This window comes from Gracilinanus agilis, chromosome 4, assembly GCF_016433145.1.
Source record: "Gracilinanus agilis isolate LMUSP501 chromosome 4, AgileGrace, whole genome shotgun sequence".
NCBI lineage: Eukaryota > Metazoa > Chordata > Mammalia > Didelphimorphia > Didelphidae > Gracilinanus > Gracilinanus agilis.
In genome coordinates this window covers 474,008,667-474,033,476 of record NC_058133.1, presented here as the reverse complement: position 1 = coordinate 474,033,476, position 24,810 = coordinate 474,008,667, and the positions used below count along the sequence as shown (strand labels likewise).

The 24,810-nt window shown below is 38.3% G+C and overlaps 1 protein-coding gene across 1 annotated transcript in view; it reads right to left on the bottom strand.

Annotated features, from left to right (window-relative positions):
- Nucleotides 1–24,810, bottom strand: part of LOC123244218 (Golgi pH regulator) — a 41,284-nt gene that overhangs the window by 2,210 nt on the left and 14,264 nt on the right. The window contains exons 7-12 of the mRNA XM_044672553.1: nucleotides 19,590–19,670; nucleotides 15,283–15,392; nucleotides 13,746–13,834; nucleotides 12,701–12,793; nucleotides 9,757–9,852; nucleotides 2,920–3,009 (exon numbers count right to left, since the gene is read on the bottom strand). Coding sequence (XP_044528488.1) covers nucleotides 2,920–3,009; nucleotides 9,757–9,852; nucleotides 12,701–12,793; nucleotides 13,746–13,834; nucleotides 15,283–15,392; nucleotides 19,590–19,670 — 559 coding nt within the window. The remainder of the gene's footprint in view (nucleotides 1–2,919; nucleotides 3,010–9,756; nucleotides 9,853–12,700; nucleotides 12,794–13,745; nucleotides 13,835–15,282; nucleotides 15,393–19,589; nucleotides 19,671–24,810) is intronic.

The following is a 24,810-nucleotide window of genomic DNA, read 5'->3' as shown; positions in this document are numbered from 1 at the left end:
TGTTATTCAGTCACTCAGAATCTCCTTCATTTGATCATCCTCTACCTATGCATTCTTTTCCTTTCTATTTCCTTACCTGAAAAGCAATTCTCCTCTAAGGGCCTTTGCTCTTCCTCTTTCTTGGTATTTTTAATCTATTTGACCTGGAGGGTTGAAAAGTTGGACTCTGTCAGGATGCCTCACTCTGTCACCTTGCTGGATGGACTGCCTTCCTAGAATTCCTGGGAAGCATGTTGTGTGCCTAGAAGTCTTTTGAAAAATTTATTTCTCTCCCACCATTCAAATAACTCCTGAAATCCTCAGGTCTGTCTTCACAAATTAATTAGAGGAAAGCAGGCAGCTTCCTTCATTCTCTCCAGAAATGAGATTTTCATGACTTTCCCACAGGGCCACATAATCACTTTTCTTTGCTTTATGCTCTATGATGCCTTGGTCTGTATGTAATTCAATTCAAACCAAAGAGCATTTAGGATCCTCCTCTGGGGAGGCAGTGGAAAGAAGGTTGAACTTGGAGTCACTAGACCTGAAAGGTCTGAATCCCATCTCTACCAGTTACTCCCTGTGTGACCGTGGACAAGTCAATGACCCTCTCCCATCTTCAGTTTCCTCCTCTGTAAAATGAGGTAACATTTACAACATGTAAACAAATAAATAAACACAAAATAAGGGTTTTTTTGTGTTTTGTTTGCTTTTGCTTGGGGAAAATTGGGAAAGGTTTCTTTTAGAAGACAATCCTTGAAAGAAGCAAAGGAATTTCAAGAGTCTGGGGAGAGGAGGGCAAGCATTCCAGGCAAAGGGGACAGTGATGGGAAGCCAGATGAAAAGAGACTGAAAACTGGGTGAGAGGTGAGGAAGGAGAGGCCCCAAGTACAAAAAGCCTTCTCCAGGAGTTTGTGAAAGGAATGAGAGCTTATAGAATGACAGCTCAAAGGAGCCCTTGCCAGTGAGTGTTTTTTTAAGGAGGAGTGGAGGGAAAGCTGGCATATTTTCAGGCAGCAAGGAAGATGCAAAGAGACATTTCTGTACTTTTTGACATTTCTATTTTAGGAAGAGTTCTTGTTTATACAGTGGCTAACACTGTTAAATGTTTTTACAAAAACACAGAAGCTCAGTCTGAAGACTTCTGAGGCCATCTAGTCCAACAGATACCTGAACTATAAGCCCCTCTATCACATTCCTAAAATATGATCATCTAGAATCTAGATTCATTTGAAGACCTAAAGTGAAAAAAAATCCACTGTCTACCCAAAGGCAACCCATTCTATTTTCTAATTGTTAGGAAATGTCTTCCTTTTATTACAGTTCTAAGTGTGCTTGTCTACAACTTTCACCTAAAGCCGTTTTTGGGACCATCCAAATTAAGTTACAAATGTAAATTCTTTGAACACTACACTTGAAGAGAATTATCCTAGTTTCTCTAGGCCTTCCCCTTCCACTGGCTAACCAGTCCTAGTTCCTTCAATGAATCCTTAAAAGCCTTCAACCAATCCTTAAAAGCACTGTCTTTTAAAAAAAATCCTTAACTCTCTATCTTAGTATCAACCCTAAGACAGAAGAGTGGTAAGGGCTAGGCAATGTGAGTTAAGTGATTAGCCCAGGCTCCCACAGCTAGGAAGTATCTGAGGCTAGATTTGAACATGGGATCTACTGTCTCCAGGCCTGGCACTCTATCTACTGTGCTGCCTCTCCTGCCTCATAAAAGCATTGTGTTAAGTTTCCTCATTGTCCTGTTTTCTCCCCTAAATCCAGCTTGTCAATATCCTTCCTCAAATATGGTTCCTAGAACTGAAAACACAACTTCAGAGACGGTCAATCACCCTGAGTTATCAAGGGTTGTCAGAGTGTCCAGTCTGACCCCTTCACTTACACGTGAGGAAACCACTGCCCAGGAGCTTACAGGATTTGCCCAGTCATGCACATTGTCAACATCGGTGATGAGATTTGAACCCAGGTTTCCTCATAAGTCTTAAGCCCCCTGTTTCATTATTTACATTCATTTAATACACCACACTGCCTTTAATTATTGTCTGACTTGTAACTGTGAATGTAATTTGTTGATTTTTATAATTTAATAAGCATATGACTTTTCCTTTGTCTTTATTCAATTTTATTTTAGTAGATTTGGCCACTGTTCTAGTCTGTTGGGATCTTTTAGATCTATTATCCTATATGTTTATCACCCTTCCCAGCTTCATGAAAATGTTGAGTAGCAGGGAGGCAAGGGCAGATCTCCAGGTCACTGCTCTAGAGACCTCTGTCCAAGGTAACATTGATCTGTGAGTAACTGAGTAATCTTCTGGTTGACTCACTTTAACCAGTAAGGAGCCTAACTGTATTCTCTTCCAGCCTACCTCTTTCTATTTTGTCCACAAATACACTATGAGGGGTTATGTGAAATCTTAGATTCCAGTGTTCACAATGTTCATCTGATGGGCTTTATTTACCCCGTGGAAAAGGAAATGAGTTTAGTCTAGCATAACCTGGTCTTAAAGCCACATTTGCACTTTGTGATTACTGATTCTCTTTGAAAACATTCACAAACTATCCCTTCAGTTAGATGTTCTCGAATTTTACTAGCAGGTGAAATGAAACTTAATGGCCTGTGCTGTTGGGGACACCTTTCTTTCTTTTTCTGAAAATTAAGAAAATGATACTTTTAAAAGGTCGCTAATGGCAACCCACCAATTCTATCTGCTGCTTCTTTCAGAACTAGTTCATATAGCACTGGTGACTTGGAATGCCCTGAAAGCCCCTGGGTGTTTCCTCCTCATTTATCTTGGGTTTCAACTCCTGCCATCTACTTTTATTCTGCTTAAGCCATACTAAAAAAAAAAAAATGGTTCCATATATTTTTATATCACCTTCATTTCCAAACATGTCTCTCCCTTAATCCACACTTTTATAACTAATACACAGTACCTTGGTGAGAGTGATCAGTAATCCTCTGATAGATGTGACAATTATAATTCCAACAAGGATAAAAGAAATGTGCTGGGACCAGAATTTCACCTGTCACAAAAATAAGGAAAAGAAATGTTAAAATTTTTCGGAGTGAGAATAGGGTCATGATACTATAATCTATTCATAGGATCCTATAACTTGAAGCTATAAAGGTTCTTAGAGCTCATTTAGTTTCTCCTCATTTCACAGATGAGATTATGGCAACTGGATTTGCTTCAAGACTTTTAATTCCAAAGTAAGCCTTCATACCATTCCCCCATGTTGGCTCATTCTAAGCTGAGAGGCTGGGTGCTCTATTTATATGAGATCACCCTGGGTATATTTGGGAGTCAGGCAAATTAAATTAAATTAAAAAATTAAAATAGCTAGAGTTAGATTAAGACAAATGTTATCATCTTGAAAAGAAACAGAAGAGGGGGCCATGGCTTGGAGTTGGAAGAACCCGAGTTCAAATCTAGCCTCAAAGTCTCAGATACTTTCCAGCTGTGTAACCATGGGCAAGTCATTTAACCCAGTCTGCCTAGCCTTTGTTAGCCCTTTTGATTTAGAGTTGTTACTAAGACAGAAAATGTTTAAAAAGAAAAGAAATGGAAGAGAATATACTAGAATAAACTAACTCAAACACTGTCCACAGATTGCAAGGATAAGAAAAATGATAGCTTTTTATTTTATACCCTTACTTTCCATCTTAGAATCAATACTGGGTATTGGTTCTAAGGTGGAAGAGCGGTAAAGGCTAGGCAATGAGGGTTAAGTGACTTGCTCATGGTCACACAGCTAGGCAGTGTCTGAGGCTAGATTTGAATCCAGGACCTCCTGTCTCTGGGCCTGGTTCTCAATCCACTGAGCCACCTAGCTGCCTCCAATGATAACTTTCTTAAGGTAGGTCGTGCAATCAAAGAATATTAATAAAGGGAAAAGGCCTGAGTTTTTGGTTATTTGCTCCATCTTAGAAAAAGTCACCAGGCATGAAATTACAGCACTGTTTCATACAAATCTGACTACATAGGGTCTTTTCCTCTATCCTAAGAAAACAATTATATGGGTTTCTTAGTCAAGTTCTCTAACACAGTGAGACTCAATGTGAAGTTTCAATTCAACAAACAGGTTTTTTTTCTTCTTGTATTGACTCGAATAAGAGGCAGTTTTGAGAACAGGGTGTGGGGCAACACACACACACACACACACACATATATATATATATATCACACACTATATAGTGGAGTTTTGAAAAGTATTTGAATAGAAGATGCTACAACAGGAATCTAAGATCTCTTTATACAAAGCTATAAAGGGTTTGCTGAAGCCTTTTAATAGGTAAGGAAGGTGGTCAGATATCAAAGGCAATAACTATACATCCTTTCTCAGACAGCACTGAAAAAGAACAATACATCTAAAAAAATTCAGACTCATAAAAATTAAGACGTGAGGGGCAGCTGGGTAGCTCAGTGGAGTGAGAGTCAGGCCTGGAGATGGGAGGTCCTAGGTTCAAACCCGGCCTCAGCCACTTCCCAGCTGTGTGACCCTGGGCAAGTCACTTGACCCCCAGTGCCCACCCTTACCAATCTTCCACCTATGAGACAATACACCGAAGTACAAGGGTTTAAAAAAAAAAAATTAAGACGTGAGGGAACGACCTCTACATAAGTGAAAAAGACAAAAGACTTATCAACATAGTACACATACTGACTACTTTTGGGAAAGATAACAGGTCTCCCTTTCCAAATCAAGAAATGCTCCTGATTCGCCATTAGGAGAGCATCATTTATGTGGTTTTCCTAGTAATGAGGATGAACCAGACAGATGCTGAGTTGCAAAAGGACTTCACAGACCATCTGGTTCAACCCATAACTGAGTAAGAATGTTCCTGACAACATTCCTCACAAGAGGTGATCTAGCCTCGATTTAGACACTTTCAGTAAAGTGAGGGGATGTCCATTGCCTGGGGAATGGCTGAACAAGTTGTGGTATATGATTGTGATGGAATATTACTTGAAGAAAAGAGAGCAGGATAGTTTCAGAAAAATCCAGAAAGATTTAAATGTCCTGATACAAAGTGAAGTAAACAGAACCAGTAGAACATTATATAGTCATGACAATATTGTAATGATGATCAGTTGTAAAAGCCATAGCTACTCTGATCGATACAATGATCCAACCCATTTTCAAAAGCCCAAGGATGAAAAATGCTATCCATTTCCAGAGAGAGAACTGGTGAACTCCAAGTACAGAATGAAGCAGACTTTTAAAACTTTCTTTTTCTGTTTTTGCATGTGCTTTCTTTTGTGACCTGGAAATATGTTTAGCATGACTTCACATGAATAATCGATATCATATTACTTGCTTTCTCAATGGGGCTGAAGAGGTAGGAGGGAGAGAGAGAATTTGGAACTCTAAAATTTTCAAAAATTAATATTAGAATTTTTTATATATAATTTGGAAATATTTCATTAATAAAAAGACTTCCAGTGATTAAGAATTGTAAGGCAGAACACTGTACTTTTGTTGAGTGCTAATTATTATTATAATATTATATATAACATAGAATATATTATACTAAGTTGGAGATTAATTCGTTTTGGAGGCAGCTAGGTTGTACAGTGGAGAGTGCACAAGGCCTAAAGTCAGGAAGATTCATCTTCCTGAGTTCAAATCTAGCCTTAGACACTAACTGTATGACCCTGGGAAGTCACTTAAACCCTGTTTTCCTCAGTTTTCACATCTATAAAATGAGCAGAAGAATGAAATGGCAAATCACTCCAGTATCTTTGCCAAGAAAACCCTAAATGATGTCATGAAGAGTCAGACACAACTTAACAACAATAACTGTTGAAAGCTTTTTCTAATATCAAAGTGAAATGAAAACTCCAATTTCCAGGGTTCCACTCTTTGGGACCACTCTATTAATTTCATTTTCTCTTTTATCTGACACCCAAGACTTAGTAGCTAAATCCTGGAGAGTTGCCTAAGGCTCAGAAAGATTAAGTGGCTTACTAATGGCCACACAATTACCAAGTGTCAGAGGCAGTAACTGAACTTGATTCCAAGCCCAGTGTTCTACTGTGGGCTGCCTCGGTAATGAGAATCAGGCATTTGTGACAAAAATGACTTAAAGTCATATGCTATAAATTAGCTGTTTTACATCAAGAAGATTAATGTGTAATAGGCCCACCGAAGAACACTAGAACCTTAATGTAAACTATTGACTGTAAAGCAGAATTCAGCATGCCTTGAGCAGCATCCAAGGTTTAGATGCTAAAATATTAAAAGGGAGGTCTGTCATTTACTCACACAGATCCTGAGGATGCCATCAGAGCAAGTGATTGGTGTATCTGTGTCCCACACTTCTTTGGGATTTAGGACATCTATCTATCTATCTATCTATCTATCTATCTATCTATCTATCTATCTATCTATCTATCTATCTATCTATCTATCTATCATATTTTGACCAACATATACTTCTATAATGAGTACTGCCTGTGTATTTGAATATTTATTTATTGTCCAAAATGTAACACTTTTTTTGAGTAACAATTTCAGATGTTACCACCAGAACCATTTTCTTTTAAAAAAAGATTAAATGTTTTTGAAAATTTAATGTTAGGCATCAATATAACAACCTAAACTGGTTTTGTAATGACATAGTTAATTTAAGTGAATAAAATATCATTAATTCTTTTTCTACTTACCTCTTTTCCTCCAGTAGCAGCATTCCCTTATAATAAATATGTACAGTCGAGCAAAATTGACATATAGGTCATATTTGACAATTTCTATCTGATTCTACATTTTTTACCCATCACCACTCTGCCATGGGATAGAAAGTATATTTTATTATTGGTCTTCTCAGTCAAGCTTAGTTGAAACTTTGGTCAGAGTCTGGAGGTCCTTTCAGAATTGTACTCCCTCACATTATGGTTGGGTTCAAAACATAAGTCATTCTCTTAGCTTTACTCACTTCCTAGGAGCCTTCCAAGTTTCTCTGAATTTGTCCTTTTTTGTCATTTCTTACTGTGTAATAATAATTCTTTATGTTTGAATATCAGCATTTGTGAAGCCACCACCCAAGAGATGGGCATGTGTTTTGTTTCCAATTCTTGGCTACAACAGAAAGTATCATTAGAATGATATTCCTGTACATTTGGGTCTTTTCCCTCTGCCTTTGACCTCTTTGTGATTTATGCAGTGATGTACTAGAGCCAGCAAAATCAGCAAATGCTCCAAAGAAGAGCTTAATTTACTGTTTTGTTGACTGTCCAGATTTGAAGAAAGTGAGGAAATGTTAATAGTAATAATGCAGATTCAACTTAGAAGTGTACAATGCATATGGTTTGGGTGGGGGGAGTTAAACATTTACCAATACTCCTGTGGATATATGTGTCTAATAATAATACTGTTGGTTCAAGTCATAGTATAGTGACTTTTGGAGTATAGTTCCAAGCTGTTCTCTACACTGGATATGAACTCAGTTCTTCCTATAACTCCACTTTGTATACCATTACATTCATATACCATAATTTGTACAGCCATTTTGGTCAAGTCACTTACCCTGTCTCAGTTTCCTCATCTGTAAAATGGGGGTAGATAATAGCATCTGTGTTCCATGGTTGTTTTGATAATCAAAAGATACTTTGTAAAGTGCTCTGTAACCCTTAAAGCACTATATAATATTAAGTGAGCTACTATTGTACTCTAAGAAATGATGAAAGACTGTTTCAGAGAAACTTGGGAAGACTTATATGAACTGATTTGGAGCAAAATAAGCAGAACCGAGAAAACAATTTCTCTAATAACAGCAACGCTGTAAAAAACACCAACTTTCGAAGACTTAAGAACTCTGAGCAACTCAATCCTTCCTACATGCTCAGGAAGTGGGTAATATTTCTTCATCAAGTGGAATCATAGTTGCTCATTGAGTTGCTCAGAGTTCTTAAGTATCTGCCCTCCCATATCCTCTCCAAAGATGATATTTCTCTCCTTTTTTTGCTGTCATCTTCATCAATCTATTGGATGTGAAGTGAAACCTCGGAGTTGTTTTCTTTGTATTTCTCTTATTTAGCAACTTGGAACATTTTTCTATAGTTGTTGATAGGAATGAAAAAGCATGTATTAAATGCTAATTTAAAGTATAAAACACTTATACAATGGGGATACAAATAGCAAAGGAAGCAAGCACTGGCTCTTAAGGAGCTCACTCTAATGGGGGAAACAACTCACATAGGAGTTTCAAGTCAGATGGAACAGTCTGATGATGCTTAGGGTACAGCAGTAAAGCTGACAGCAATGCTGTTGCTTTGTTTTTTTTCCCCACTTTTTTTCTAAAACCCTTATTTTCTGTCTCGGTTCTTAGTATCAATTCTAAAACAAAAGAGTCTTCTCTAAGGCAGAAGGGCAATGAGTGTTAAGTAACTTGTCTGGAGTCACACAGTTACGTATGACAGATATGAGACTAGATTTGAACCGAGGTCCTCCCAACTCCAGGTCTGACACTGTAGCCATCTGCTATCTAGCTATACTGTAAGTTTTTTATTTTCTTTTTTAAACCCTTATCTCCTGCCTTACAATTAATACTAAATATTGGTTCCAGGGCTGGGCAATTGTGACTTGCCCAGGGTCACATGGCTAAGATGTGTCTGAGGCCATTACCCAGGTCCTCCTGTCTTCAGGGCTGGCTCTCAATCCATGGTACCACCTCGCTGCCACTTGTAATGCTTCTTTAATGTCAATTCCACCAACAAAAATTACGTTTCTGATGCTGAACCATTTAACAGTACCAAGGACGTTGGTGGTAACAATTTTTTTTTTTTAATATCTTTGGTAGCTGTGGCCACACCACCCACAGGAATGTTCCTAAGGTGCATTTCTATATATGTCTCTTTTCCTGGATGATAGCTACACGGACTGGGCTGGGCTGGTAGTGGGGGTGAGGGTGGTGGTGTTCTGAGTACTATTTTTTTTTTAAACCCTTACCTTCTGTCTTAGAATCAATACTGTGTACTGGTTCCAAGGCAGAAGAGCAATAAGAAGAGGCAATGGGGGTCAAGTGACTTGCCCAGGATCAGGTAGCTAGGAAGTGTCTGAGACCAGATTTGCACCAGGACCTCTCATCTATAGGCCTGGCTCTCAATTCACCTGGCCACCTAGCTGCCCCCAATTCTTTATTTTTATATATCTTGGTTATCAGATCTTTTTCAGAAAAATTTAATCTGAAGATTTTTTTTTCTAAACTGTTTTCCTTCTCATTCCAACCACAATTATTTAGCTTATGCACAAGTTTTTCAATTTTATATAATCAAAATTATTCCTTTTCTTCTTTTATGCTCATTCCTTGTTTAGGTAAAAATCCTCCTCTTAGCCAGAGTTTAGAAAGCCATATCCTTTGTCTCTGTCTTTAAAAAAGATATGCCTTTGATCTGAGTTTCTTCCTCCTTGTTAATAAATGTTTCTCAGTAGAGTGAGGGTTGACTAGTCTTCCACACTGCTAGCTTCATGATAAGTTCACCCCTTCGAAGGAAGCTAAGAATTCTAACAGATAAAGTGGGGGAGAGAGGGAGGACAATCCAGGCATGAAGCCAGGAGGAAGAAGGCCAAAATGTGGAAACAGCAGGTAGACTAGCTCTGTATGCAGAATGCAGTGCACTAAGTGGAATAGTGTCAAAATGTCTGAAATACCCTGGAAATAAGCTGTGTGAAGTAAGACCAGAAGGATAGGGTAGACCTTGAACAATTCTCATTTGTATTAGACAAAACAAGGAAAAGCAGAACAAACTAGGATATTTAAATAATTCTTACATCAAATTGGATTCCCAGATAGTTCACTGTGATCTCGATGCCTCTTGTGACAGGATCGGTCTTCCCAACCCGGTCAAACACAATGTTGATTGTTGCCTGCAAAAGACACACACGGTCTTACATTTCACTTGCTGTTGTGACCAAGAGTTTCACTTTCAGACAAACCCTCATGGCATTACCTGCTAGGATGGTTCTTGGGCAGACCCAAAGATGGCACTTCAACAAAGGATTTAAATTAGCTATGGAAGACATTTATTTCTTTTAGTCATTTGTAGTCAAATAAATATTTCCATAGAAACCATCTCTTTCTCTTCTAAGTCAACTTTCTCTGTTATAAAGAGTTCTGCAGAGAGCTGAAGGTGGTAACACTGTGCTTTGGGGGCACTGTAAGCTCATGAATAGTACCTGGAATGGTACTGTTAATACCAATTAATGATATTATTCCAAACCCATCTAAAATGTACTGAATATGCTGGGTCAGTGAGCTTTCAGCCATACTGCTAGGAATATAACAGATATTCAGTATTGAGTTTATTAATTTTCTGCTTACTAGGTTTTACCTATATAGAACATTCTTCTTTGACAGTTTTGTGGTTGTCTATTCTTTCTTTCTTAAAACCCAAACCTTCTCTCTCAGTATCAATTTTAAGACAGAACAGTGGCAAGGGCTAGGCAAAGGGTTAAGTGACTTACCCAGGATCACACACTAGGAAGTGTCTGAGGCCACATTTGAACCCAAGACCTGTCTTCAGGCCAGGTTTTCTATCCACTGAGCCACCCAGCTGCCCCCAGTGTCTCTCTCTCTCTCTCTCTCTCCTTTTTTTATAGCCCTTACCTTCTGTCTTAAACTAATACTAAGTATCAATTCCAAGGTGGAAGAGCAGTAAGGGCAAGGCAATTAGAGTTAAGTGACTTGCCCAGGATCACACAGCCAGGAAGTGTCTGAGGCCGCATTTGAACCCTGGTCTTCCAGACTCCAGGCCTGGTGTTCTATCTACTGAGCCACTCAGCTGCCCCTAGTCTATTCTTTCTTAAAGAAAAAAACTATAACATCTCTTTGAGTTTGTCAGAAACCAAAGATATCATACTTTGGAAGGTGAAGATACAAGTTGGACAGTCAATTCCCTTCAGCTCAATAAGCCTGTAAGTACCCACAACAGGTAAGGAATTGGGGAATGTATTGAGGATATAAAGACAAATATGAAAAACACATTATTCTCAAGGCAGGCAGCTGAGTAAATGCCAAATGATATGAAGCGGGAGAGAGCCCTGACACTGCTGGAAGTGGCACTGACCCAAACCTTGGAGGAAGGCAAGGATTGTGAGGGCAGAGGCTCCACAGGCTGGGGTCAACTGCTGAGCAGTGCGTGAAGGTGAGAACTGTGACATAAACTGGGGAAAAGAGGCTGGAGTAATTGTAAAGTGTTAAGCCCAAGCTGAGGAGTCTGTATTTTATCCTGGAGGCAATAAATCAGGACACAATGAAGCAACACGGTCACACCTCTGTGCTTTGGGAAGGTTTTTTTTTGGTAGCTACAGGAAGGAAAGGAAAAGGGAGAGATCAGAACCCTGATGAGGAGACCGTTACAATAGTCCAGGCCAGGGAAACACTGATGAGAACCCAAGCCAGGGTGAATTCACTACATGAGGGGAGAGGAGGGCACAGATGGCTGTGAGAGACACTATAAAGGTAGATGAGCCAATGAAATTGCTATCACTGGATGTGAAGGAGTGTGAAGCATCCAGGATAATTCTGAGACTGATCCTTAGTGACAAGCAGGTCAGGGATGTCCTTAACTGGAACAGGGGAGTCTTGGAGGAGAATATGTTATGTTTGAGGTGCTTATAGGATGTTCAGCCAGATGTCTCGCTGGGCAGAAGCTCAGAAGCCATATTGATTTGAGTCATCTACACAGAGATGATAACTGAACTCACAAGAACTGAACAGATCACCTTCACCAAGAAAGGTTTGTATAAACAGAAAATATGGCTCAGGAACCACAGAGCACTAATGACTTGGGTTAGCTCATAGAAGATGACCAAACCAAGGCATCCTGGGGACTATGTTCATATACAGTACAAAATGAAACAGAGATTTGGTAACAATTGGCCTAGTCCAAATTAATCATCTATTTGCCAAATCATCTTGGGGTTCAGATTTAGTCCTACTAGGAAAATCAAATCATTGAGCAAAATTGGCTTTAGGTGAAAACTCCTGGTGGCAAAAGGCAGCCAGCAGTTAGAAAACATGTATATCAGAATGATATAGAACAGCTACAAAGAAATCATATCAATCAATATAGGACATAAAGACTTTTATTTTGAACTACTTTGTCATTAATTTTCTTATTTATTAATTTAAACCCCCCACCTTCCATTTTAGAATCAACACCGTGTATTGGTTCCAAGGCAGAAGAGCAGTAAGGGATGGGTAATTGGGGTTAAGTGACTTGCCTGGGGTCACACAGTTAGGAAGTCTCTGAAGCTAGACTTGAATCTAGGACCTCCCATCTTTAGGCCCAACTCTCAATTCACTGAGCCATCCAGTTGCCCCTATCCTTAATTTTAAAGATGATTAAACAAAAAAAGTGCCCAGGTGGTTTGTCTTCTAAATAGCCAACAGAAGTTGAGTATATTGCCTGATTTAAAGCTAGACATCATATTGGATAGAAAGTAATTTGAAATCACTAATAATAAATAGATGTATTCATTTTATATGCCCCATATTTCAGTGCTTTATTAACGATCTATAATAGGGTAGAATGCAATGTTCATTATGGAAGCTGCACCCCCCCCCCCAAAAAAAAGGATGGCAGTTAGAAACTATTTCAAAGACTTGACCTGGGTCAGAGATGGTTTTATAAGCAGGGGTTAGAGACTGATTAAACCAACCCTCCTCTCCCACTACCTTTATAAGAACCCCAATACACAATAGTACACTTACCATGAAAATTTTCCAAACACAGTAAACGGAGAAAAAGTAACCTAGAACATTAAAATATCTTCCTTTGAAAGTTTTAGAATATTCTATTCTTTCCTAAGGAAAAAAAAAGCAAATATGTAACATCGTTAGATTCAAAGAAATCCACACCAGTCTTCACTAATTCTTTCTTCTCTCTGTGGGCCATATCCAGGCCAGCCAACTGAGTCCAAAAATCATTTGGATTCAAGTTCTGGAGCATAAGAATAATTCTTGAACTTCCACACATAGTATTGTTTTCCTAACAAAAGATCAAAATGACTTTTGCCCTCAACTTTTGCTTATTTAAGTTAAATACCCCCAGCCTAATGGTGGTAGTCCAAGGAATTTCATGGTGGAAGGATCTTAAAAAAGCAATTTAGTCTGATCTCCTCATTTTATTGAAATGGAAACTGAAGCTCAGGGAGGTGAACCCTCTTGACTCTGGCCACACAGAGACTGTGATCCAAACCCAGTTTCTTCCAACTCCAAAACGAATACTTTTTCTACTATTATACTGGGTGCCTTTTTTCCCAGGTCTAACAATAGGAATCAGGACATATCTACTCTAAATGAAAATATAATGAGCTGCTTCCTTTAGTTAGATGGCTTTGTGACCTGTCATGGCTCTTAGGAATATGGCTGGACAAAGTGGAAGAGGACAAATTTTGCAGGGGACAGAAGGCAAAAAGGGCCACCAGGGGGACAGTAGGATAACTGTGATGCTGCAGGCTCAGCAATGCTACTGCAGCATTGGGGTGCAGTTCTTCCTTTTGAATGGAAAAATCTCTTCCTGTACTCCCTTCTACAGCTTTTGCTACATAAGAACATCTTACAAGGGACCTATGAGAGTGAGGGCAGTGACTTCATGGCTTACACTGGCTCCTCACTTTTGAAAATCCCACATTTTCATGTTAAATTGGCTAACGGTTTGCCCCTTATGCCTCTTGGTTATACAGGCCCAAAGGATGGTTCAGTCCTTTTCCCCCCCTCATGGTCAGAAATGAGCTGGCAATTTTCTACTCTGTACCTTTGTAGCATAGAGATCAACTGTTTCCAGAAAGAGCTGCCTACTTAGCTCTTCCAAAGCATCTACTTCCTGCTGAATGAGAGTAAGATCTGGTATAGAAGAGTCAAGATTTATATTCTACAAAAGTTCCAAGAAGCAACTAAACCATACTTCTATCCTGCCCCTTTCCTGGGTGCCCAGAACAGCTCAGCTTTCAAGGGTTCTGCTGCTTTTCTCCTGGCACACAAATGTCTAACACTAACCCTCCAAATGGAGTATGGGTCCCTCCCCCCCCAGGGTAGGTAAAAGTGGTATTCCAGTTTAAAACAGACAGTTTTACCAACTCCCAAATAAGGCTCAAAATGTTTTTCAAGAGCAAAAAAAATTTCCTAAATATTTACCACTCAACTTCTTCCTCATCCTCATGCTCAACATACAGGTGGCTTTAATGTGTAGTTTATATTCACCAAATTTGGTTATACCAGACATGTTTACCCAATTCTTTTTTATTTTTTGCCATATTCTCTTTTTAAAAAAATCCTTACCTTCTGTCTTAGAACCAGTACTAAGTATTGGTTCCAAGGCAGAAGAGCAGGAAGGGCTAGGCAATCTGGTTCAGTGACTTGCCCAGGGTCACAAAGCTAAGAAATGTCAGAGGCCAGATTTGAACCCAAGATGGAGAACTCATTTCCAGTCCTGGCTCTCTATCCACTGAGCCACCGAGCTGCTCCCTCTTATTTCCCTTTTCATTAAAACTGTTTAAACAGTAACTATTTTGGTCTCTCCAGATTTTGGGGGAATGATATGTCTAAGGAGTGAAGCCAACTCCCTTCAAAACACAAGAATCTCTAATATCACTCAATTTTCCTCAGGTTGTTGCACTTTGTCCCACTGTTGTCTGATTCTGCAAATGACCCGTTGAAATATTCTCCTTTTCCTCTCAATGGATCAATAGAACCATTTTGCTACAACCACTGTGGCTGTCATGATTGTATTCTAACCCAACAGCCAAGAATTAGCAAAAAGTTGGCTGGAAGTTTCAAAGAAGACGATGTTTATGAAAATACTTTGACTCTGTAGAGCCAGAGAAGTGGAAGGTAGAAATAGGCTTAGGGACTGGACACAGGATTTCACCAATATAGGGAACTCCCTTTACCAATACAGATCAACATCTTCCCTGCACTTATAGTCTCTAAGAGTTGCCTGGAGCAATGACTGCAGGTGACTTGCTTGGTCAGTAAATGTCAGAGATAGGACTTGAAACAAACTGGCCTTCCTGACTCCAAGGCAAGCTCTATATTCACTATGCCAGTGTGCCTTGAGACAGAAATATTGTTATTAGAATTGACAATCACTGGAAGAAAAGGATGGTGGGAGAACTTTGGTCACCTTGTGGGAATGGCAAAGATGACAATTTCCTTCTCTACAGTGCACTGTGTCCAGTTTGGACACAGGCTGATTCCCACACAGACCTCAGAAGTAGCTGCCTCTACTCTTCTTTTTATTTGGTTCTTCACCTGGGGCTGAGAATGAGCTCATACAAAGTGACAAAGGATACTTTCACTTCCTGGGGCTGAAGTGGTAACACTCTTAATCATTCCCCAGAAGCCTGATGATTTGTTGTTCACATCTCCTCTTTGGAACATGTTTCTTCGGGCCACAGCTATCCTGGAAAGAAAGACAATTCAAAGCCCTAGAAAAGAAGCAAGGACACTACACAGTACCTGGGCCCAGTTTTCTACAGAGTCCAATTTGTAGTTGCTTTTCTGCCTCCTCCAAAGCAAAATTTGAGCCAGTTCAGAAAGAAATGCAACTCAGATTCAAAGTTCCTGCTAAAGGCTTATAGTTAATGACATACAGTTACACCAAGAAAATGGTATCAATCATCAGCATTAACACTGTGCCATCTGCCTAAGGATCTATAAAGAAACTAGAACAAACCACTGAAAATTGAGAAGGTGGGATCTTGGGAATGGATGTGGTGTTTCTCTTCTGCTAACTTTCAGGGCATATTTTCATCAAAATCTGTGTCTATAAAGGAAATTCTTTTACTTTGGCTTTGGTCTCGGAAATAAGGGGCAGGAATAGTGAGACACAGCCCTGGGGAATGTTGCAGGGATCCACTCAAATGCTGTAAATCTAATACAATTTCTGTAAGCCAATGATTCTTGGAAACTATTTGTAAGATTGGCATAAAAAGGGATCCCAGAAAGTGTCAGCCATTCTAACTCATGTACCTCTCCTTTCCAAATCATTTTATTAATTCAGGAATAGTCTTAGGATCAGCATTAGGGCATATGTGAATGAAAGAGGATATAGATCAATAGGCCAGAGTGCCAAAGTAGGGATTTTTCTGTCTCATTCTCTTACTGTAGGCCTTGGCATCTTGGGAAGCTGAAATTACTCAGGAAGAGGCAAAGATCCTGGGACAATATGACTCAACCCAACTCCAAGTCTTGGTGTTGTAGGAATCTGCAGTTTCACATAGGTATGTGATGGGGACTTAGGAGGAGGAGGAGGAGGAAGAGGTCCTTTCTCTAGTCCCACAGGAGTCTCTTGTCACTTCCAGTGCTGGGATAACAAGATGGGAAATAAAAAGGGAAGAACCTATTTTCCTTTGTCTCAATAACTGCAAATTGTTCATACCACTGTTTGGCTTCCATATGGGGCAGGGTACATCTATGAAGATGTTGACAGGTTCTAGTAGAAGCTTGCTGAATGTGCTATTCCCCACTGGGGATAAACTGGATAATCCCATTCTAGACTATTCCCTTTCATTTTGGCCTACAATTTTCTACCATCTTACAAAGCTATTTTGCTACTTTAGAGGTAGATAAAGCTGAAAAAAAAAAAAAAGATCCAAGTTAGGAGCATAATATCCAACTCCATTAGATGGGGGAAGGAGAGAGACTCTAGCAATATGACATTTTAAAGAAGCAGAAAATGTTAGTTTTTAGCACTGCAGCTCCTATTCCAACTGGGAAGACATCAGCGGCCCACCTCAAGCAATGAGCTCTCAGCTAGGAGTAGAACGCAAAAGTCATAAAATGGGAAAAACAATATGTGTTAAAGAACACATAGAATGAGTTTTGCATTTAGCAAAGACTTGGTTAGAAAATTCTGTAAGGACAATGCACATATACCTTAGTTTGCAAAAACCTGAATCTGGCCCCTACACATCTTTAAAAAAAAAAGAGAGACCAGATCATCCAGTAGTAGCCTGTAGTGACCTAATATCTTTACCTAGAGTATAGAAATCCAAAGGGACAAAGATTGTTCATTGGTGATGATAACTTGTATAACATGCACACAAAGAGTTCTATTTCCTCCTTTGATATGTGGGGCAAAAAGTTAGGGTAATACAAATTTTTTAGAATATATTGCTTTGTACACAGTGTATAAAATTTTGAAAAAATTAGTCTGGGAAGACATTTACACTACCCGAACTGTTTATCATACTAATCTTAGAAAAGAATACCAATCTAGGGCAGTCAAGGCATTTCCTGATTACCATATAACCATAATTTCAACATTGGATTAATGTGACCTTTTTGAAATAGGAGTTTTTAGGTTTATACATATTTGCTTTGACTGGAGAGAATATATTTGAGCCTCTATCACGATACAGTAGAACAAAGGTTTACTCGCTACAACAGTATAACCAAAATAACACGTCACATCAGATTCTCAGGTAGAGAACATCTGACTAGACATCAACAGGAAGACTTTGATCGCTGACCCTGCATAAATATTAACTGAATCATTTTTTTAAAATTTTCTTTAGTGAGACACTTCCTGACTCTTCCAAGCCTCATCTTCTAAACAGTGATCCGAATGAAAAGACATTCTGTGCTTGTTCCATGTTCCTCCCCCTCCCAATGGCTAATTTTTGATTCAACAGATGCTATTCTAGTAAACTTGTTTCTCCTCCTGATGCCCTCTACTGGTGAGCCTGAGGGTGTTTTTCAGTACTACTCCTCTCTGAGCTGGGATACTTTTTTGCAAAGTGGTTTTTCCAAGGTCTAATTGTAATGTGAAAGTGTCCTAGAGGGATGTTAGATGTTACAATCCACCTAGGAACTCCCCAGGGCGAATTAAGCACCAAAGGGCTTATCTCAAAATTCCCTACTTTCAACTAACCCTAGAAAACCAGACCATCCCTAACTATATTCCTGCATAATAATCAAAACATTTGGCCAAGACTTGCCCTTAGTATGTATTGCTTAAAAGCCTATGGTAAAGAGGTTAAAGCTGATTTCTGTAATGATGGGCTAATGTAATTCATAAAGAAAAGAGATTACTCAAAATAATGGTCACCTACAATTGTTGAGAGTTATAAAGGTAATTAGGCTAGAATCTGGAAGGCCTCAGCCCAAACCCATTATCACTACTGGTGTTGAAGTTATAATGATTTATAAACATATTCTATTGATATGAGCCAAGAGTACCATCTTCATGCCCCTATCTATTTCTATGGATAAAAAACTACCTAAACTGAAACTTCTCTGCAAGGAAAAAAAAAAGGTATACATTAATAATAATAATTTTAAAACATTTTAAATTACATAAAATACAAATGTTTACTAGAAAGTTTTTCTTAATATTTCTTTTGAATTATATAAAATTATTTTATCAGTTTAAAAAATCATTGCTCTATTACTTTTACTGTTCTTTACATATCATACTATTCTTAAGTTCTGCATATGCCAAATTTGGGGGGAAAATATGGCTTATGTCAAACAAATGTAGTAGTAAATAAAGTGGCTAAACAATGTTTATATGTATATTGTTGTTTTGTGTGTTTCAGTCATGAATGATTCTCTGTGATTCCATCTGAGGTTTTCTTGGCAAAGGTGTTGGAATGGTTTGTCATTTCCTTGTCCAGGTCATTTTATAGATGAACAAACTGAGGCAGACACGTTTGAGTGACCCACCAGGGTCACATTGCTAGTGTCTGTGGCCAGATTTGAAGTCAGAGAGATGACTCTTCCTGACTCCAGGCCTGGCACTCAGTCCATTCATGTGTAGCTCCAATAAAAATATCCTTTATTGGTATGGAAATCTATCCTTCATGTGTGCAAATGCATGTACAATGTGGTGTATATAATCTGTGAGTGTTTATATGTACATTTCATCTAAAGACCTGAGGAAAGAGGAACAATTAGTACCTGTACAAATTAGGGATGTCTTTACAATTCTAATTTTTTTTTTTAAATTTTAAACCCTTAACTTCTGTATATTGACTTATAGGTGTAAGATTGGTAAGGGTAGGCAATGGGGGTCAAGTGACTTGCCCAGGGTCACACAGCTGGGAAGTGTCTAAGGCCGGATTTGAACCTAGGACCTCCTGTCTCTAGGCCTGGCTCTCAATCCACTGAGCTACCCAGCTGCCCCCTACAATTCTAATTTAAAGGAATGTCATTTGTTAGGGTCAACCTTCTATCTTGATTAGAGGTATCAGAACAAAGAGTGCTCTATCTACTCTGCTACCTTGCTGCCCCTTGAAATGTATATTTTCAAAGAGCTTTGATAATGACCATAATAATGACCATTAGAATGTTTGACAGATTTTTCTAAGTCATCTAGGGAAAAGGAAATGGAAAAGATTCACTCTAAGCATGGAAAAATATATTCTTCTATACTTCTAGTCATCTAATAGAATATACCAATAAATGAAAATTGTTATTCTTCTAAAGCAAAATCTTAAATCCAGTGAGTGCATTTTTCAAAATATTTTTATGCCAGCTTAGACACAAGATACCTTGCTGAACCATTAAGAAAAGGGCAAGATGAAATTCCCTGCTGATAGCAGTTTTTATAGTCAATACTGTTTTTAAAATTATTGTGAATTTTCCAGAGTCTAACCTTTTCTTTTTGCTGATGATCATGTCCATGGTTTGAAGCAGTCGGCGTTCAAGGGCTAAAATATCTGTGTCTGTCACATTCCTGCAATAGAATACACATACATATTGTTAGCACTGTTTTAAGTTTAAAAGGGAGGCCTCATCATTGTCAGGTATAATTCAAGTCATTCATCACGACCCAGGACAGTAAATTAATTCAAGGCCAACCCTTTCCCTCAAGAATCTTAAAAGAGACACATTAAGTTAAAATAATGGTACTTTCATTTCTTGAGATACTGATTAAAGGACAGTGAAGGCCCCTTACTGTCTCATCTCTCATATATTATTCTTTGGTTCTGGTCTAGTGATAGGGAGGGCATGTTGTCAAAGCATCTACTTAACTCAGCACTGTCTCCTATTGTAATGCACTGTAGAAAACGGTATGTAGGCTGTATAAATGGAGATTTTGAACCCATGAACTTCATCCCCCAGAATTCCCTTAGTATTTCCCAAAATTCCTTTTAATCTCTCCACCATGTTGCATGGTCACGTTTGTATAAGTTGTGAGGCTCTGCCTCTCTCCCTTTCTATCTTCTCTTGTGACCAGGCTGGGTTAGCACCTTTTTAGGTATCTTTTTTTATTTTAGTTATTATTAATAAAATTTATAAAATATAATACTTAGTATTTTGGGATATTAATTTTAAAACCCACAAGGCAGAAGTTGGGGATTAGTTCATGTTGTTTCCATCCTGCTAAACTTTGACACCCAACACCTATTTTTTCTGCCTCTACTTTCTAGATATTGAAGTCATAACACTGCATGGGTTCTCTATCATTTTGCCCAGTATTCTTTTTTTTTCATTTAATTGATTCTTCTGGTGTTTACATATGTACTCTTTCAATGTTCCACACTATTAAAATGTTGCATGCTATTCAAACTTCTAAATCCAGCTCTGCCTCTGGAGAGAACCTTGCTACATAATTGACTGAAAGGTTGTGGTTTTTTTTCTTTTCTGTTCCTTGCCTCTAGAGGAAGGGAGAGGTGGAAGGGTTGTTGTTGTTCATTCGTTCAGTAGTGTCTGACTCTTTGTGACCTCATGGACACAATAGACTCTTTATCCACTATCTCCCTAAATCTGTCCAGGTTCATGTTCATTGCTTCCAGGACATTATCTTTCCATTTCATTCTCTACCACCCCCTTCTTCTTTTGCTTTCAATCTTTCACAATATCAGGGTCTTTTCTAATGAGTTCTGTCTTCTCAATATGTGGCCAAAGTATTTAAACTTTAGCATTAGTATTTGACCTTCCAGTGAATATCTAATTTTTTTAAAGTTTTGTCCACAACTCAAAAGTGTTGAGTCTGTGGTGCTCAGTTTTCCTTATAATCCAACTCTCAGTCATAAATACTGGAAAAACTATAGTTTTGACTATATGAACCTTTGTTGGCAAGGTGATGACTCTGCTTTTTAGGATACTGTCCAGAGTTGCCATAGCTTTCCTTCCTAGGAGCAAGTGTCTTTTAATGTCATGGCTGCCGTTGCAATTTGCAGTGATCTTTGTGCCCAAGACTATAAAATCTGATACTGCTTCCATTTCTTCTCCTTCTATTTGCAGGAAGTGAGGGTACCAGTTGCTAAGATCTTAGTTTTTTTCATGTTAAGCTTCAAGCTAGCTTTTTATACTCTTCTCTTTCACACTCATCAAGAGGCTTTTTAATTGTTCATTTTCTGCCATCAAAATGATATCATTCATATATCTGAAGTTGTTGATATTTCTCCTGGGAACCTCAATTTTAGCTTTTGATTTATCTAACCTGGCATTTCACATGATGTATTCTGCATATAAGTTAAATATGTAAGGTGACAATATATTGCCTTGTACTCCTCTTCCCATCTTAAACCAATCAGGTGCTTCTTGGTCCACATATACATTCTTGTATTCACTGGAATTCTGCATTCAGTTGAGTATATCTTTTGCTTTCTCCTTTACCATTTATTTTCCTTCTTTCATTAGCTATTTGTAAAGCCTCGCCAGGCAGCCATTTTGCTTTCTTGCTCTTCTTTTTATTTAGGTTGCTTTTTGTAGCTGCTTCCTGTACAATGTTGTGAATCTGCCCATAGTTCTTTAGGTACTCTATCTACTAGATCTAATTCCTCAAATCTACTTAGCACTTTCACTTTTTCACTTTTTTTTCATACCTATATGGTCTGATGGTTTTTCTCCATTTTCTTTGATTTAAATTTGTATTTTGCAATAAGAAGCTTATGATTTAAGCCACAGTCAACTCCAGGACTTGTTTTAATTGATTATCGAGTTTCTCTGCCTTTGACTGCAAAGTATATAATCAACTGACTTTGTATATAAAAAACTGACTTTGATATTGACCATTTGGTGATGTCCATGTGTAGAGTCATCATTTTGGGTTGTTGAAAAAGAGTGTTTGTTATGACCAAAGAGTTATCTTGACAAAGCTCTATTAGTCTCTACCCTGTTTCATTTTGTATTCCAAGGCCAAATTTACCTGTTATTCCAATTTTCTTTTGATTGCCTATTTTACACATTCCAGTTCTCTTTAACTGGCTATTTTTTTTTTTTGGTGTTATTTCTAGAAGATGTTGTGGGTCTTCATAGAACTGATCAACTTTAGCCACGTTGGCATCAGTGGTTGTATCACTGTGAAGATAAATGGTTTGACTCAAACAGACAATTATTCTCTCATTTTTTGAGATTATACTCTACTACTGCTTTTCTCATCCTTTTATTGACTATGAGGGCTACTCCAACTCTTCTAAGAATTCTTGCCCAAAGTAATATAAGTCATAATCACCTGAATTAAATTCACCCATTTCCTTCCATTTGAGTTCACTGATACTGAAGCTATTGATTTCCAATCTTTCCATCTTCTATTTGACCATATCCAATTTTCCTTGATTCATAGACCTTATATTCCATGCTCCTTTACATTACAGATCTTTATAGTATTGACCTTTCTTTTTGCCACCAGATATATCTGCAGCTGAGCTTTCTTTTGGTTTTGGCCTAGCCACTTCATTAGCACAACTTGTAGCTATCTTCCATTCTTCCCCAGAAGTATATTGGACACCTTCCAACCTAAGGGGCTCATTTTCCAGTGATATATCTTTTATCATTTTAATACTACCCATGGGGTTTTCTAGGCAAAGATACTGCAGTGATTTGCCATTTCCTTCTATTGTGGATCACTTTTTATCAGAATTCTTTATGATCTATCTTGGGCAACACTACATGACAGAGCTCATAGTTTCACAGAGCTATACTAGCCCCACTGCCACTTCTCCTCTCCCTACAAACTTATTCAGTTCTCTTATCCAAAAAATAAAAACCCTTGCTTAGCTTCTGGTAGCTCTTTAAATCACTATTCAAATGCTGCCTCAGTATCCTTATCTGTAAACTAGGGATAATAAAAGCACCTATCTCACAGGGTTGTTCTGGGGATCAAATGAGAAAAGCTATTTAAAGCACTTTGCCAACTTTAAAGTTTTATATAAATACTAGACATTATTATTATCATACTGCCTTTGCTGCCTTCAACAATCAATCAACTAGCATTTATAAAGCACTTTTTATGAGTCAGATAATGTAATAACTTTTCAAATTCCTTGGTGCTTTAAAGTTTATGAAGGGCCTCCCATACAACAACCCTTTGAGATAGGCAGTAGAAGTATAATTACTGTCATTTTCAAAATGAGAAAATTGAGACTCTAAAAGGTTAAATGTCATTTCAATGATCACAAAGCAATTAAACGACTAAGGTGGGTTTTGAACTCAGGTCTCTTGCTTCATAATGAATACCAAACGAATGAGGTAGTTCTCTAAAAAAAATGGCATCAGGAGTCCAGTGATGAATCTAAAGAGTGACAAACAAGGCCATATTAGAATGAAGGTTATCAAAAGTTCACTGCTTGGAGTAGATAAATAAGGGAGGAAGAAAAGAAGGCAGCACTGCCAAACTCTTAGGTTCCTTCTGTTATATCTATCTAAAGGTTCTCTGAAAAGAATCTTTAGACTGGTCAATTGGGAAGTGTTAACCCTGGGCCTGGTCTTGAGGCATATTCCATATTTCCTTTTGTGGCAGATTACTTAAACTGATAAATCAGAGGAATGGTATGTTTACCATTTACTCAGATCATAGTAAAATGTTTAACAAAGTCTCTCAAATTGTTCTTCTGGATGAAATGGAAAGTTGTGAGGTAGATGTTAGTATAATTAGAAGAAGGGCTTTAAATCTCTTTTTGTGTGCTATGTACTCCTTTGGCAAATTGGTAAAGGCTATGGATCTCTTCTCAGAAAAATGTGCATTCTATAGTCAAAATTGAAGGAAATAATAAATTTTAGTTAAGAGGAATGAAAATAAAGATGTAATTTTTTTTCCTTCCAAGTTTATAGACTCTGAAATCTGTCTATTGGGGTTTCTGGATCTTGAGTTAAGATCCCCTAAGTTAGATGAGTTCAGAATAGGTTGAATAGCTGGATTCAGAGAGTAGTCACTACTTGGAAGGAGGTTATCCTCCAGTGGAGTGCCCCAGAAATCTGTCCTTTGTCCTGTGTCACTTGAACATCCTTTATCACTGATTTAGATAAATGCCTAAATGGCATGCTTACTGAATTTGCAGATGAGACAAATCCAGGAGGGTCAATTATTATCCTGAATGACAGTGAGGGTCCAAAATACTATTAAGAGAAATGAGAACACTAAGTTTAATCTTGTACAATAGTATTTAAAAAGGATGAATGAAAAATTTAAAGCCAGGTCCAAAAACTCAACTTCCTGCATTGAGAACCAGGTCCAGAGACAGGAGGTCCTGGGTTCAAATCTGACCCCAAATACTTCATAACTGTGTGACCCTGGGCAAGTCACTTGACCCCCATTGCCTATCCCTTAACGCTCTTATGCCTTAGAACCAATATAAAGTATTGGTTCTAAGACAGAAGACAAGGGTTTAAAACAAACAAAACAAAACAAAAAACTCAACTTCCCAAGAATAGCATGGGGACATTTGGCTAAAAAGCTTTTTTTTAAAAAAACCCTTACTTCTGTTTTGGAGTCAATACTGTGTAATGGCTCCAAGGCAGTAAGGGCTTCAAGAGTAGTAAGGGCTAGGCAATGGGGGTTAAGTGACTTGTCCAGGGTCACACAGCTAGGAAGTGTCTGAGGCCAGATTTGAACCTAGGACCTCCCATCTCTAGGCCTCGCTCTCAAT